Source organism: Chrysoperla carnea, chromosome 2 (genome assembly GCF_905475395.1).
Source record: "Chrysoperla carnea chromosome 2, inChrCarn1.1, whole genome shotgun sequence".
In the NCBI taxonomy this organism is placed as follows: Eukaryota; Metazoa; Arthropoda; class Insecta; order Neuroptera; family Chrysopidae; genus Chrysoperla; species Chrysoperla carnea.
This window is the reverse complement of record NC_058338.1, coordinates 59,649,781-59,665,071: the sequence shown is the minus strand read 5'-3', so window position 1 is coordinate 59,665,071 and position 15,291 is coordinate 59,649,781. Positions and strand designations below refer to the sequence as shown.

Sequence of the window (15,291 nt, the reverse complement as noted above, 5' to 3'; positions counted from 1 at the left end):
ATAGTTTTATTTCATCTAAAGTAATTTATGATCTACGGGTAATCCAGTATTTCTACACAGAGATGAATACGGTATGGAAAGCCAAGACTCGCGTTAAAACGGACTCAACGCTCGAATATACAAAAAAAAAACTGCTTTAGTTGAAAATAATTTCCAGATCAGAATCTACATACCGTATATCGATTTGCTTCTGACACATTTACGGGATCGATTTTTGAATCATCGCAATATTTTATCAAATTTCTACTTGTCTCTTTCTCAATAAAATGAAAAATTTTGAAGAAGACTCTTGCACGATGATTTCCTTGACATCAGGTTCAGCGAAATTAATTTGATATTTGCAATGAAGATGCGTTTCTAAATGTCTACCAAATGCTTCGCGTTCTGGCAGTTTTACCTGTAACAACAGCGGTGACAGTCTCAAAACATGCCTTAGATGGGCTAAAGGGTTTAGCCTCACTCAATAGAACATCGCGATATAGGAACGAGGTGCACAGAGTTTTAAAAAAGTTAATTATGTACCTCGCAGTCGCCCTATTAGCTCAGTTGGTTAAGGCGTAACCAATTTCGTCCGCGATATGCTTAGGGTAGCGGTGTGTCCTTCGTGGACAGCCAATATAACCTAACCTAACCTCGCAGAATTAACTTATTGAAAAATAGTGACTGAATTTTAACATAACAGTTCCCTTACTCGAAAAGAGTTTCTTGTTTTATTGAAATTGGCAACTTCGAGAAAAATTGTAAGAAAATAAATTTGTAGTTTATTTTATTTTATTCAACTTATAAAACTGCAATTTTATATTATCAGAGAAATTATGCAAATGCTAGGCTCATTTTGTACCCAATTTTTTAAGTACCTATTGATCTCAGATATGTTAATGACAAGGATAACTCTGTGCAGGAAAAATAGGAATGAAATATCATGATGCGTATAAAAAAATGGAATACAAATTTTCTGAAATAATCACAGCGTACTCATATTTTTACATAAAGTTTAATTTAAACTGATTTCACGATCGAAACTATGATTTAGTTTAGACTCTCGGTAATTCGGCATATTTTAAAAATAAGTCGTAGATTGGATTGTCGAAATTAACAGATTATGGAAGCATTTACGTTATTTTGTTAGAACATCCAATTGGAGATAAAACAAATCATCCGTCAATTTCAGTTCTTAGGTTCAAGAAGCATTTTCCTTGAATCTCGAACCAGAAGCAATAGTATACACTGAATTAAAGAGAGTATATTGTATTTTAAATAAAAAAAAATATGCTAGTTTTAAAAAATAGTTTTTGACACTTTTTTTGTGCCTTTTTTTTATTGCACGTATCTAACCACTGAAATCTATTTAAAATTAGTTTCATTTATATATGAATATAACAATATTCTAATAAACTAGCTACACTATATTAGAATCAAATTTATAATTGTACACTTTAGGTATGAAAAATCATTCAGGTTTTGCTGCATTTTTATCTCCAGCACTCCAACAAAATATTTATTATATCCAATTTAAATATGTTTCCTATTCAGTAAAATCAAATATTCCTGAATATTTTTAAGAATATATTTCCAAACACGTCACTGAGTGTATAGTAAGTATTTATTTAGGACCTAAATTTAGTTGTCTTTAATTATCTTTAATATCTCAGAGATATTTCTATTGAGCATGCAAATCTACGCATTCTGGGAATCTAAAAGGCAGATGGAAGATTTTTCATACCAAAATTTATGCATTAAAAATTTTACAGAATTCTAATTGTATTTTAAATCTCATCTGATATTCTATGTACATTGATGAGTGTAATCAAAGGAACTTGAAATATTATGATAATTCCGATTTGAATTTTTTTTTAATGTGCTTTCATTTTCAATACTGTAATATATGACTTAAAGAGCTTGATTCTTTATTAACTCACAATGATCACTTAGTTCCGTTATTGGTATGAAAGAGAATTGCATGAGCAAGTTCGCTTGTCATACTTTTATGTTAAAATACATCGAAGATATTATAATATCTCAGATATTTGTAATGACTGTTGAATGATGCAAAATTTTTTAAGAAAATCTGAATTACATAAATATTAAATAACTCTAAATAACGCAATTTTGTTAAAAACTCCTTTACACTGACTGAGTTGTTTAGTACGAACAAATTATTATCCGGCGTAAGAAGCTTTAAGCAACAACAAAAAATTGGTTGATAAACTCAAAGGCAGCTGTCTACCCAGCATTCGAAGTGGTTTTTGAAAGACTATAACTTCGTTAATTTTGATCATATGGAGATGAAATCTTGAAAGGAACATTCATTATTGATGTTTAAAAAAAAATTTTTTTCCATAGATGATATCTAAGAGATAAGTGACCATACAGAAAAAAAAAATATTCCAAACTCAAGCTAATTAGGCTAAGTGATCTCAGTATTGGTTAGGCCAGGACATTATTTTCGCCCAAGGACAGTTTTGAAATATCCAAAAATTTATTTTACGCGCAATTTTCTTTTGAAAGCGAAATGCCATTTCAAGCTTAAAAAGATATTTTTCATCTTGATTATTACAGAAGTTCAAAAATTTTCAAATTTAGTTTGTACGGTTTATTTTGTCTTTGGGTGTATTAATTTTTAAAATTGTACCCTTTATTATAGGTTTAACGCCAGGGTATATCTTGACAACTTATTTTAACAACGGCAGACATTTAAGGGAGTGTTTTCAAAGTCGCACCTGTCGAATTATTACTTCTTCTTGAATTATTTTCTTATTAGAAAATCATTCTTAATTCTCAAGGAATATTCATTGAAAATTGTGGCCCAATTAAAACATTTTCGACCCCCTGAAACAGAACATCCCGGCTATGAGAATGTTTGTAGAGGAAAATATTTTTAGGCACAATCTTGACAACACATTAAAAATTTGTTTCCTAAAATGAATTGCCAAAATGTATCCTGGGCCTTGACCTGTTAGTTAAATTAAAAATTTAAAATAAAGAAACAGTGCCAATTTAATTTGAATGCATATTTTCTGCTTGTTGCTGCTGCTGTTGTTGTTGTTGATGATGTTGCTGTAATTGTTGAGCTTGTTGTTGCATTTGTACAAGATGTTCTTGCAATTGCGGAATATTTAAGGATGTTTGTAATCCATGATGATGTGGTGAATCAAATAAAAATGTTGGTGTACACATTAACATTGGATGGCGTTGTTGATCATTCGAAGACGATTGTTGTGACGATGTTGAATGGTGGTTTGGAAACATTGGAAAATGTTGCATTTGTGATGTACGTTGTTGCATTGTTGAATCTGCGAATAAAAAATTACTGCACTTGTAGTAGTTTTAATACTATAGTAGAAGTGATGGCAAACAGTTAGAACCCTGACAAGTAAGCTTTTCTAGGCTTTTTTTTACCGATAACAATAACCGTTCATGAGAAGCAAGTATGAAAGTGGAATATCAGAGAATTGTGTATTAGCCGTTCGTATATTTAAGATATTAGTTGGAGAGAGGTCGAAAATGATGGGTGTAGCGTATTTTGGACGTTCCCTAACTTAAAAATGATAGTATTACTGTAATGTATCGTCATATTTTTTTTGGTTTGGTGTATACGGCCCTGAAAAAATTACCTAATGCTCCATTATTCAATAAAACTGAATGATTTGTCGGTACTGATGAGTTATTAATTAGAAGATGTGATGATAAATGGTTTGTGACATTTGTATTTCCAGTTTTAAATTCTTGTGATTGTGATGCCTTTTTATTATTATTACTTTTTACATCGTGGACTGTCCTTGATGTTTTGTTCACAAATATTGGTTCAGGTTGTGCTGGACAATTATGTACAAAAAAACTAAATGCTTCATCAGTCTTGACATCATGTAAATGTGTGAAATTTATCTAAAATAAAATTTTTTATCAAAAATAATACAAATTCTACCTTCTATTGGTACTTAAGTTTTAGTTTCAGTTCTTTGAAACGATTTTTTTTTTGCATAAAGTATAAACTTTTTTCTGGATTTTTTAATTTTCTAGAGTAACTAGGACCCCTAAAAATATGAAAATCTAGTTCATTTGACTAATAAACAAAGATTTTCTAAATAATTACTTGAAATTGATTCGAAAAAATCTCTGCGTATGGGATTGTGGACGATATCTCAGAAACTATACTTCCAATCATCAAATGAACCCAATTTTTGTATTTTTATACCTTGCACAGCGCCGGCGGCAGCCAAAGTAAGGCACTTTTTTAGACATAAAAGTTTACCTTGCGAGCTTTTTGCTTTCCAAATGTGTCGAAATCGAGAATACGTGAAATATCCTGAGCTATAGTTGATCTCAAATAGTTTTTGATCAATTTTAATTTTGAAAACGATTTTTCACCACTCGTTTTCACGTTATTTTGAATACTCTAGCTCATTTAAATTACTCACCTCTTGTGTGTGAAGAGGTGTGTCTTAGCGAGGCCCTGGGCTGTGGCCCAGGTTTGCCACACCTAAAACCGCCACTGACCCTGTATATATGAAATATATACATCAAGGTATACTAGTTTTAGTCCCAAGTTTGTAACGCTTAGAAATATTGATGATAAGAACCAAATTTTGGTATAGGTGTTTATAAAATCACCTAATTAGTCTAATGCCACTTGTCTGTCCGTATGTCATCACGATAACTCAAAAATGAAAAGAGATATCAAGTCATAATTGTTTTAGCTTTTTAAACTCTTCTAATTTATTAAAAATAATGCAAGCACTGACATTCAATACTTTATATACAGGATATTTCAACAATTAACTCAGTCAATTGATTGTTTTGTAAAATGCGGGCATCCAATTTGATGACGTAATATGGGTATCACTATACGAAATAACACAAATAAATTTGACAGATATATTCATAGACATCTGATTACAATAAATGTAAATACTTATTATCTATGTATATATTATACCCAGCTGTCTACACTGAACTAGCTGATGGTCTATGACTCATACCGCTATGACATCACAACAGGGCTCACCCGCGTTTTAGGTCACGTGATATACAGTTTAAAATTACGATTTTTAATTTTAATATTTTAAAAGAATGAAAGAAATGGGCTTTTATGACTCGAAATCAGAATATTTAAGTATATTTTTTAACTTTTTTTTTTCAAATATCATGATTTATTTTTGACAAATGATAATACCCTATTGCAAGGCTATAAAATTCGATTAATCTTTTGTAGGAACCCTGTATATAATAATAAATAAAATACCTTAACAACGGCATTCAAACCCATACGCATATGTTTATTTTTTCGTCTCGTTAACGGTGTATCAGTTAACACTTTCATATCAAGAACCGCACGACATCTTCGTGCATCAAATAACAATTCTTTTTTCACTTTACCAGCACCATTTGTCCAACATTGATATTGTTTGCGAAATCGTATTTTTGGTCCAGTATTTGATATTTTTTTCACCCAAATTGTATTTGTTACTTTTGAAAATTGTTCAACCCATTGATCACATAAACCATTAAAATCTTCGTTGTCATGATCGATTTCAGTTCTAATACGTACTTCAAATTCTTTTTCATTTGTCCATTTACATAAAATTACTTCAAATTTACGGTTTAAATTACTCAGTATTACAATAAAATCTAATTTTGCCTGTTGATTACTCTGTTCTGTCATTTTTTTCTTTCATTCTAGAATTTCATTGAAATGAAAATATTTTTTCACATAATCATTAATTGATAATAAATCTAGTTTATTAATGTGGATTAAGTTTAAATTAACTTTTTTTAATTTACAAAACTTGTAATTATTTTGTATGAACAACTGTCAATGTCAAAATTAAATAGAATACACAACTTTATTGTAAGTTGCCTCTTTCTTTTTGTTCTAAAGTTTCAATACAAAGTGGTGCGAAAAATTTATACATCATACATCATTTGTACATATGTATGTATATATAAAATCACCGGATCAAACAGAAACTAAATTCTAGATTTACTTACAAAATTCTAAGACAAACAAGTGAAAACAAACTATTGACTGAGTTAATTGTTGAAATACCATGTATAGACAGTGTTGATTACTCTGTTACATCACACATACATACATGTCACACATGTATAACTCATTCCCATATAGTACATACTATACAATTTACGCCTAATTTGCGCTCTCACAGGTAAACAGTGATGTTTACAAAAAAATGTTTCAAACAAAAGTTGTTTATTTTTTTTTATAAGAAACATTTTTTACAAAATTGTGAAAATAAAAAATCAAATTGCACAAATATTATTTTTCAAATGTAAATTATCACAATTATTTATTTAAATTTGTGAGACAATAATATTAAATTTTCAATGTAAGTGATAAATGCAATCCATACAATTATATATGCATTCATACAATTCTATAATTAAAGTGTATTGTTACCATGGAAACGCCTCCAATAAAACTCACACACGGTGCGAATACATGGTATAAAAACATCAAATGAATTTTTCGTCTAATATTTATAAATGTTATGGAAGACATTATACAATCTAGAGAAGTTCTTTTTTACCCATATCAGCACTTCACTTCTGGAAACACTCCAGCTTTTTCGCCATAAATGAAATTATTAAAACAAACAAAATAAGACAACAAAATCAAAACGATATCGTAAATCATTTTTCAATAAGGTAGTCCATTTTTAAGAACTATTATGTATACAAATATGTTTATGTACTGATTAATTTTTTTCTAATCAAAATCTAAATTAAACACGTTACATATTAAAATGTTTATCGATAGTTAATTTATTAATCTATTTTAAAATATTGAATAATTTTGATTAAATATTGTATAAAGTTTTAAAAATAATTTGTTGGTTACAAAATAAAATATTCCTAAAACTTTGGTTAGGTAACTTTTTTATGAAAATATGAAATATGGTTTAAATAGTTCAATTGTTGTTACATTTTATACGAAGAAAGTTTTTTCTAGAGAATTTCTTCATGAGAATATACACATTTTATCGTAACATTCTAATAGGTATTCCCATTGGAATTACTGTATTAGATTCAGTTGGTACGTAAACTTTGATGGATTGTAGGTGGTAAATAATATGGTTTAATAAGTTCTTTCGGGTCAAATTTCTAGGATATGTAGCACGAGTTGATGGATCGTCTATGCAACCAGCATTAAACCCAGATAATACCGTTACAGATTATATATTTTTAAATCGTTGGGCAGTGCGATCATATGAAATTGAACGAGGTGATATTGTGTCATTAATTTCACCAAAAAATCCTGATCAAAAAATTATTAAACGTGTAATTGGTTTACAAGGTACTCTGTTCAATTTTCCAAATTTATTTACAATCATTTAGACCTGGTTTTATTTTAGGAGATATTATTAACACAATTGGCTATAAGAAACCATATATTTGTGTACCAGAAGGATATTGTTGGATTGAAGGGGATCATACTGGAAATTCTTTAGATTCAAATACATTTGGACCTGTTTCATTAGGATTAATTACTGCAAAAGCATCAGTAGTTGTTTGGCCTCCATCACGGTGGCAAAAATTAGAAACTAAATTACCTCCAGATCGGACACCGATTAATTTAGGGTAAATAATCATTTTAAAAATATATAATCTTGATAATTTGGGTACAAATTCAAAATATCAAGATTCTAATTTTATTATCTAACCTTTTATAATTTGAATTATAATACAGAAATAGATTATTAAATGATTTGGAATTGGATTATTAAATTTAAAAGAAGATACCGAATACATTTTTGTAAAATGTAGAACAACATGGATTTCATAAGATAACTGTTATATTTTTCCAATCAAAACAGTAACTTTATGATTTTTTTTTTGTATTTTCTTAAAAATGTTTTTAGTTGTTATTTTGAATCAGTACTGCCATTGCCACCCGCGACGGATATTCGTGCCCGCGGATAAAGTAATTATAGTAGGGATGTAGTATAAAGTCCTACTTTATACGAGGGGGGTGTATCACTCAGGAGGGAAGCAATATTCCTACTTTTGATTGGCTGCGGCTCTCATTTGCGGGAAATTAAAATAGAACGTTAATATTTCGTGTGTTTTAGATTTTAATATTATTATATCCATGGTTGTAGATTGCCTCAAGCAATATGCCTGCTTTTGATTGGCTGCGGCTGTTCGTACTCTCAATTGCGGGAAAATTTAAATGGGTAGCGAATTCTGCGTGTGTTACAGATTGGTCCGAGCAAAAAATCTTTCTATTTAAAGTAAAATATTTTACCCTAATGAAAAAAATGTATTTTTTTTTAAATACAATAATTAATTACAAATATAATATCTTTAACTAATTACCCTTGGATGAAGAAATATACCTTTAATATTCCTATGATCGACTAATTACCTAAAGAAAACATCGTAAATAATACAAAGCAAACTTCACTTATTTAAATTTAGATTAGGTTCACGGGTACATAATTCAATACATAAATAAGTAGTAATTTCCCCAAATAAATTTTTACATTAATTTCATGTTTAAAAAATTCTATAATACGTTGAAATTTAGTATTGAAAATTAATCGACGTATTTTCGAGACATTCTTAAGCCTTCCGTTGAATTTCATTAATTATAATAGTCGTAACACTAGGATTGAAGATTCACTAAATTGAATAGAATATTGTTGCGTTTAGGTTACTTATACCATTAAAAAAATTGTTTTGAAACAAGCATAAATACTTTACGTATTTATTTTTCTTTACAAAATTTACTTCCCTTTTGAATATAAGATTATTTATTTATGTTGTCCACACACGTCAATCATATGTCAAACATGTTTCCATGCTGACAAACGAATCAAAAACACTTAAAGAAGGCTTTGAGCATACTTTCAGCATGCGCCTAGTTAACAGCCAATAGAAAGTAGGCGCAATGATACCCTGCCTCTTCCCCCTGAGTGAGACTCGCCCCACTCGGTTATACTCCATCCCTTTTAAAATATTCCTATATCCATGTCCGTGCCTTTATTTAAACATTGGATCGCAGAGTGTCACCCTGGAAAACAAGGGCCAAAAAACAGGCCTGTGCTAACTCGACCTCATTAAAGGTATGGCCAATCCTTGGATCACAGGGTGAGACTACACGAGAGAAAATTCTCAATTCGTGACTCTAACTGTATCCACGGATATTCGGGTATACAAGAAATCCGTTCCTGAAATTATAGGTACGGATATCAAAATAAGTAAGTTATTTTTGATCATTTATATATCAATGAAAGAGAATTAATTATTGCAAGTACCGTAATTTCTAAATTTTTCGTTTATAAAAATTTAAAATTTAATAACTAGTTTTGAAAACATCCGTGTTTTTATAGTCAAGGATATCCACTGCGGGTAGAAATAGACACTTCGATTTTGAATATACTACGTGTCATCGAAATCTTTTTTTAACATTTTAATTTAATTATGAATCATTAGGAGAATCACTAATTACACAGGTCTGCAAAAAAAAAAATTTTTTTTGTCAGCTGCATGAGATATTTTTACTAAATTATATGTTTTAGAATGCGCTGATTTCAGAAGTGATGGCCATTTTTTTTCTATCACGTAAGGTGTTTTTGCAAATTGAAACACAAAAAATTGGTAAAAGCACTTTTTAATAAAAATTATACAGTAGCCTGCAAGCATTGTAACATCCCATGTTTCTTGGTACCGTCTATCGATATCGCGGACATCCTGGTGAAACCGCTCCCCCTGCTTTTCACTATAAGCTCCCAGGTTTTCAGGAAAATATTCTATGTGGGAGTGTAAAAAATGGACCTCCAGACTCTTCTTGTAGCCTTGAGCTTCGTATGCTGCTAGTTGAACAATGGTTTTGTAGTCAGGATCCTTAGTATTTCCCAAAAACTTTCGCACTACATCCTTGAACGATACCCAAGCTTCTTTTTCCTTCTTAATCATACTTTCCACAAAGAGGGTGTCAGTTAAAAGCCTTCTTATGTCGAGGCCAGTGAAAACTCCCTCTTTCAACTTTGCTTATGATAGCTTCGGGAATTTTGTACGTAGATATTTAAAACAGTCTCCATCCTTTTGTAGTGATTTTACAAATTGTTTCATCAACCCCAATTTGATATGCAGAGGTGACAACAAAACTTTCTGGCGGCACCAAAGTAGTACTGATAACATTTTTATCCCCGGGTTTTAAAATTTCTCGGGGTGGCCAATCACTTTTAGCCCAGTGCTGTTTTCTAGCTCTACTGTCCCATAAGCATAAGAAGCATGGATATTTAGTATAGCCTGCCTGCTGACCCAAAAGCATCGTAAGTATTTTGTCCCCACAAACCATCCATTGAAGGTCCTGATATTTGATTCTTTCCAGGGTAATGGCCAAATTGTTATAGTTAGTTTTCTTCCATATGCACAGAATAACCAATTAGAAGTGAAGCTAATTTATTTTTATTGTGCAATAATAATACTTTAAGATTAGTTTAATATAATATTACTATAAAATACTATATAATACTACTAAGACTAATTTATGTTGTTACTACTATCTATGAAAACCTATGTGATAGAATGTTTTGAATAATTTTCCTGTTTTTGGTAGGTCAAAATCTATAAGAAAATTAAAAAAAATCCTATGCAGTTTTTTAGTCGCAGACCTGTGTTATCTTTAATATCAATAAAATTACGCTATGTAAAATGTTGATGACACCCAGTGTATAAATTTTTGCTTATAAGAATAAGTCACAGTTTTACTAAGGAATTACTAATTGTTTTTTTTTTTTTTTTCTAAATTGATTACCTAACATTTTAAACTAATTTTGTGTAAAGATGTTAAATTTTACTTTCTCTAAAAGCTAACTTAAAAATGGAACACATTACTAACCTGTACAATAATTACATTACCATTTTAAAATGGCAACAAATTTTATTTTTTAATACTTGATTTCGCTTAATAAGTCAGGTGTGTGTTGTCCGAAAAATCATGGTATCATTGGAATGTTCAAAAGTCGCCTCATACGACAACGGCATCGAAAGTTCATTCGCAATTATTATATTGAAAAAGTAACTAATATGTACTTAGGAACTTTATTCGCATTTTAAATTTTTACTATTTGAAATTAAAAAAAAAAAAAATCTATCGCCATCTTAATTATTATTTTCCTATTTCTTATAGGTAGTATTGTAATAAAATTCACGGATAATACTAAAAATGTAAGAACTTTATTTGAACCTAGTAAACGAAGCGGAAACAAATTCTCAATTTAATTTTTCCGAATTCCTGAAAAAACATTCTTTTAATTGATATTTGTTAATCAGTTGAATAGGTCAAATCATAATAAATATTAATTTCTTGAAAATACTGAAGATTGCCATGTAAATCTGAGTAAACTATCATAGTTTACGAATTTCACACGACATTTTCCCGGGTCTCAATATTTATTTACTGGAAAAATTGAATTGCAATTTTGCTCGTTTATTACATTAAGTACAGCTAGGTCTAGGACGTTGATTTTGACAATCATTTCTAAATAGCTGGAAATTTTAGAGATTTTAGAGATCATGTCTAATACTTTTTCCATTCCAAAATTTCCGTAGGCGTGAACTTCTCTTTCAAGGGAGCAAGCTTAAAATTGATAAATAATCATTGAAGGTGATACGAAAATAATTGAATAAAAAATGACATTCGAAATATCGAGATAACTGTTGTCTAATACAAATAACAGTTTTTAGGGTGTCGTACAAAATTTTTGCATTTTTCATTCAATTATCATTTTATTTGAATCAATGAATATTTAACAATTTTATGCTTACTGGGCAATTGAAAATTTTTCGGGGCCTCTGAAAGAGAAATATCCAGCTATGAAAATTTTCGTAGAGGGAAAAGTTTTAGGCACGAAATTGAAGCATCCTTTCAAATTTCTGACCAGTCTGAATTAATTGTCAAATAATACGCTTGGCCCTAGCTAAGATATGATACATAAAATTTTGTATTATTTTTAGTTACTCATAGATTTTATATTACAAAATTTGATTATTAGAAGCGTTTAATTGATCTTATTACAAAATGCGATCAGTGTGCTTTGTAAAACGTCTAGAATTTGATTTTGCATGTGGTACTGGGGTTTCAAGAGATGCAATGACTATTGGTGATGTGGATAATGATGGGCGTAATGAATTAATTGTTGGAAATACAAGTGGTGATTTAGTATTATTTAAGGTAATATTAATTTTAGTTTTACATCAACATAGTAACTAACAGTTAGTTAAGTTATTCGAATCAGTAACGTGAAATTTAAGTCATGTTTAAGAAGACCCTGACATGAGATTAGTCTGACCGTGCTCGCATCCTCGATATAAAAAACGTGCAATGTAGTAGAAAGAAAACTAATAATGATCAAAAAAACTTTTCATTAGCATTAATTTTCATACGAAATTAAAAACAATCTCTTTTAATTAGGAAAAAGAACAATGGCAAAAAATCACTGGCTTAGGAATGATTACATGTGTTGGAATTGGTGATATCTTAAATTGTGGGTGCAATGCATTGGTCGTTGTTGGTGGGGATGGTTGGTGTCGAATATTTTATTGTCCAAGTATGATCCCGTCAAAAGAAGAGTAAGTGTTCTAATAATGAAATTGTTTTAACAAAGATGATCCTAAAAGAGGACTTCTTCTGCAAAATCGATACACATTTTTAAAGTGAAATATTTTTAGCCACAAGTGTGGATCTAGAGTAGTCCAAGACTTACTTTATTTTATTTAAAAATCTATGGAAACCTCCAAATCGAATAATTTTTGAGAAAACAAGGTAGTGCTTATTTTAAGCGGTAATTATTTTGATAAATTTACTTTTTTTACAGTGAAAATAGCTCATCAGAACATCATCGTGTAACTCCCCCACAATTAGAATGTATTCACATTCAAAGAATACCAGCCAATTCGAAAGTATGTTTATATTTTGTTTCAAAATAAGTTTGCGATTTTTTGATTCTGTGTAACAAACTAAATTGGTTACAGGTTGTTCTTTTAGGTGATATTGACGGTGATGGTTTAATTGAAATGGTAATAGCTTTAACTGATCGTGTAGTGCGTTCATATCGTTGGTATGAATCAGATCAGCTCTCATCTTCCGCCGAACCAAAGCAATCTAGTGTAAATGAAAATTTTAAATCTGGTAAAAATAAAACTATGAGGTAATTTTCATTCTATTTACATTTCGATTGATTTAGGGAAATTGGTTTGTTTAAATAAATGGGAATCAAGTAATCAAATAGGAGCCGTAACACTTCAACAAAATCCTGATGGAATACCTGCATTATTGGTCGCTCAACCTGGAGGTACCTTTATGCGAATACGATGTAATCATGAAAATAATATGCCGGAGCATAATTTGGACAGTGCTAGGTATGTATATTTATCGAAATTGTTGTATGTATGTATGCATGTATGTATATTTGTTTGTAAATTTTTTGATTACCTCGTATCGTCCTAACAGCTATTTGGATTTCAACGTTTAAGGTATCGTTATATTCTTCATAAAAACCCTGTGTCTTTAGATGTTTGAACAAATCACAATCAAAATGGCGGAATTTGGCGCGAAATAGTAATACGTTAATAAAAAAATTAACCAGACTTATTGAGTATGGTATAGTAATTAACGAAGCTCTGCCTCGTTAATGGTATTTATCACTTCCAACGTCGTATATTAATAAAAACTATTTTTCCAATCAAAAAATCAATCTTATTTACCGGAACTAATTAACACACTTCAGAGTTAAGTACATCTTAAATTTTCTTAAAATAAACCCATATAACATTTTCATTGATTCCGAGAAAACTTGGTTAAAAGAATTCCCAAAAGCTTATTTTTTTATTTTATTCTTCCAGCATGACAAGTGAAAATTTAACAGCCCCTGGTGTTGACTACCAATTCCTTGGTATATCACAAATGCGCAATCAAAGTGTGTCAACAGAAGTTTTAGCTGATTTAAATCCAAAAAATCCAATGGATTTGAATAAAATTAAACCGTACGCTGTTGCAACATTAGATGGAACAATTATGTTAGTTCGCGAAGAAGTCATTATATGGTAAATATTGACATTTTTCTTCCTATTAATTTTCCTGAATAGAATATAACAGAAATTTTGTCGAATATCAGGGCCATTCAAGTTGATCATCAAATATTTGCATTAGAAAAACTGGATATTACTGGTGATGGATCTGAAGATATTGTTGCATGCTCATGGGATGGGCAAACCTATATGTTAGATCAGGATAAAAATAGTGTGCGATTTCAACTTGATGAACCAGTTCAAGCATTTTGTAGCGGTTATTATAATGTTGAAAGTGCTAACAGTAAAGGATCAGCTAGTTTAGTTTACGTCACTTTTAAAAATAAGGTCAGTATTTTCGATTATATTAAATTTTTATTTCATTCAATTGGAATAAGAATAATAAATAGAACCAATTCTCTATTATCTAAGCTTTGATGCCCTTTGCATGTAATTTCAAAATCAATGTATTTGACAGACATATTTGTAATTAGGTATCTTTATGTTTTTACAGATCTATGTTTATCACGATTTACAAATTTCAAATATGGTCGCAAGAAAATTAAATATTGATTCATTGCCATTAAATAATTTAGAATCGTTTGATCATTTACCAGAAAATGAAAAAAAAATTAAAAAACGACAGTTAATTGAAAAATTGTTGTACGGTTAGTTGTTGTAATTAATATATTATCTATGTTTTATATGAATAAACGTTGTTAGCTTTTATTTTTCTTTTCTTTCTTTCTAATTTTTACCAAAAATCAGTATCAGTCGAGAATTTCATTTATCGAATGTTTTGTTAGCGAATATTTTGTTCACCCTTATGTAGTAGTTTGTATTGCGAGATTTTTTCCCTTATCGCATTGCCTACAACAATTTCATGCATACAATATATAATCTAGGTGACATGTTTTCGCCTAATAAGTTCTTAATAACAACAGTTATTCGCCTTAAGAAAGTAAGTAAGCGACTAATTAAATCTACTCCAATCATTTAAATAAGATTTTACTACTCAAAGTCCTAAAATGGTTGCTATGAGCTTGACTTTTTACTGCAAAATCAAATAAATTTGACCTTGGGTATCAGTTTTTGACGTCTAATGTATGTACATTAATTCTAAGCTTGAATATCAAGGCATAATTCAAGGCTTAGAATGATTAAAAGAGTTCTTTTCTCAAAATAACGACAAGGAAGTAAAAGTTTAAACTTTCACGAACGTATTTTAAACTGTAACAAAAACAAAAAACTAGAGAT

General features: G+C 30.0%; 3 protein-coding genes across 7 annotated transcripts; 2 read left to right on the top strand and 1 right to left on the bottom strand.

The window, feature by feature from the left end:
- Positions 1-978: 978 nt before the first annotated feature.
- On the bottom strand, positions 979-5,663 carry LOC123293992 (probable serine/threonine-protein kinase tsuA). The gene is made up of 3 exons (XM_044875034.1): positions 5,243-5,663; positions 3,615-3,885; positions 979-3,293 (listed from the first exon to the last, which is right to left on the bottom strand). Exons 1-3 carry the CDS (start codon positions 5,660-5,662, stop codon positions 2,998-3,000), a joined length of 987 nt encoding a protein of 328 aa, XP_044730969.1. The 5' UTR covers position 5,663; the 3' UTR covers positions 979-2,997.
- A 1,198-nt stretch (positions 5,664-6,861) lies between these two features.
- LOC123293995 (mitochondrial inner membrane protease subunit 2) lies at positions 6,862-12,048 on the top strand. Of its 5 annotated transcripts, XM_044875039.1 has the most exons (6): positions 6,862-7,051; positions 7,124-7,312; positions 7,371-7,596; positions 7,706-7,831; positions 11,156-11,193; positions 11,983-11,998. In XM_044875039.1, the coding sequence occupies exons 1-4, from the start codon at positions 6,979-6,981 to the stop codon at positions 7,740-7,742; spliced, it is 525 nt and encodes a 174-aa protein (XP_044730974.1). In that variant the 5' UTR covers positions 6,862-6,978; the 3' UTR covers positions 7,743-7,831; positions 11,156-11,193; positions 11,983-11,998. The 5 variants fall into 5 exon arrangements, with proteins under 5 accessions (XP_044730974.1, XP_044730975.1, XP_044730976.1 ...); XM_044875040.1 differs by lacking the exon at positions 7,706-7,831 and having other exon boundaries at positions 11,983-12,048; XM_044875041.1 differs by lacking the exons at positions 7,706-7,831; positions 11,983-11,998 and adding an exon at positions 12,021-12,039.
- On the top strand, positions 12,047-14,444 carry LOC123292812 (KICSTOR complex protein ITFG2-like). Its single transcript, XM_044873525.1, has 8 exons — positions 12,047-12,199; positions 12,440-12,597; positions 12,843-12,927; positions 13,000-13,156; positions 13,212-13,386; positions 13,870-14,070; positions 14,142-14,382; positions 14,433-14,444. The coding sequence occupies exons 1-8, from the start codon at positions 12,047-12,049 to the stop codon at positions 14,442-14,444; spliced, it is 1,182 nt and encodes a 393-aa protein (XP_044729460.1).
- Positions 14,445-15,291: the final 847 nt, after the last annotated feature.

Coding starts and splice junctions, on each gene's coding strand:
- LOC123292812 (XM_044873525.1), top strand. CDS start 12,047: ATGCGATCAGTGTGCTTTGTAAAACGTCTAGAATTTGATTTTGCATGT. Junction 12,200..12,439: donor GTGATTTAGTATTATTTAAG/GTAATATTAATT, acceptor TCTTTTAATTAG/GAAAAAGAACAATGGCAAAA. Junction 13,387..13,869: donor CATAATTTGGACAGTGCTAG/GTATGTATATTT, acceptor TTATTCTTCCAG/CATGACAAGTGAAAATTTAA.
- LOC123293995 (XM_044875037.1), top strand. CDS start 6,979: ATGAGAATATACACATTTTATCGTAACATTCTAATAGGTATTCCCATT. Junction 7,052..7,123: donor TACTGTATTAGATTCAGTTG/GTACGTAAACTT, acceptor TCAAATTTCTAG/GATATGTAGCACGAGTTGAT. Junction 7,313..7,370: donor ACGTGTAATTGGTTTACAAG/GTACTCTGTTCA, acceptor GTTTTATTTTAG/GAGATATTATTAACACAATT.
- LOC123293992 (XM_044875034.1), bottom strand. CDS start 5,662: ATGACAGAACAGAGTAATCAACAGGCAAAATTAGATTTTATTGTAATA. Junction 3,886..5,242: donor GTTTGAATGCCGTTGTTAAG/GTATTTTATTTA, acceptor ATTTTATTTTAG/ATAAATTTCACACATTTACA. Junction 3,294..3,614: donor ATTGAATAATGGAGCATTAG/GTAATTTTTTCA, acceptor TTTTATTCGCAG/ATTCAACAATGCAACAACGT.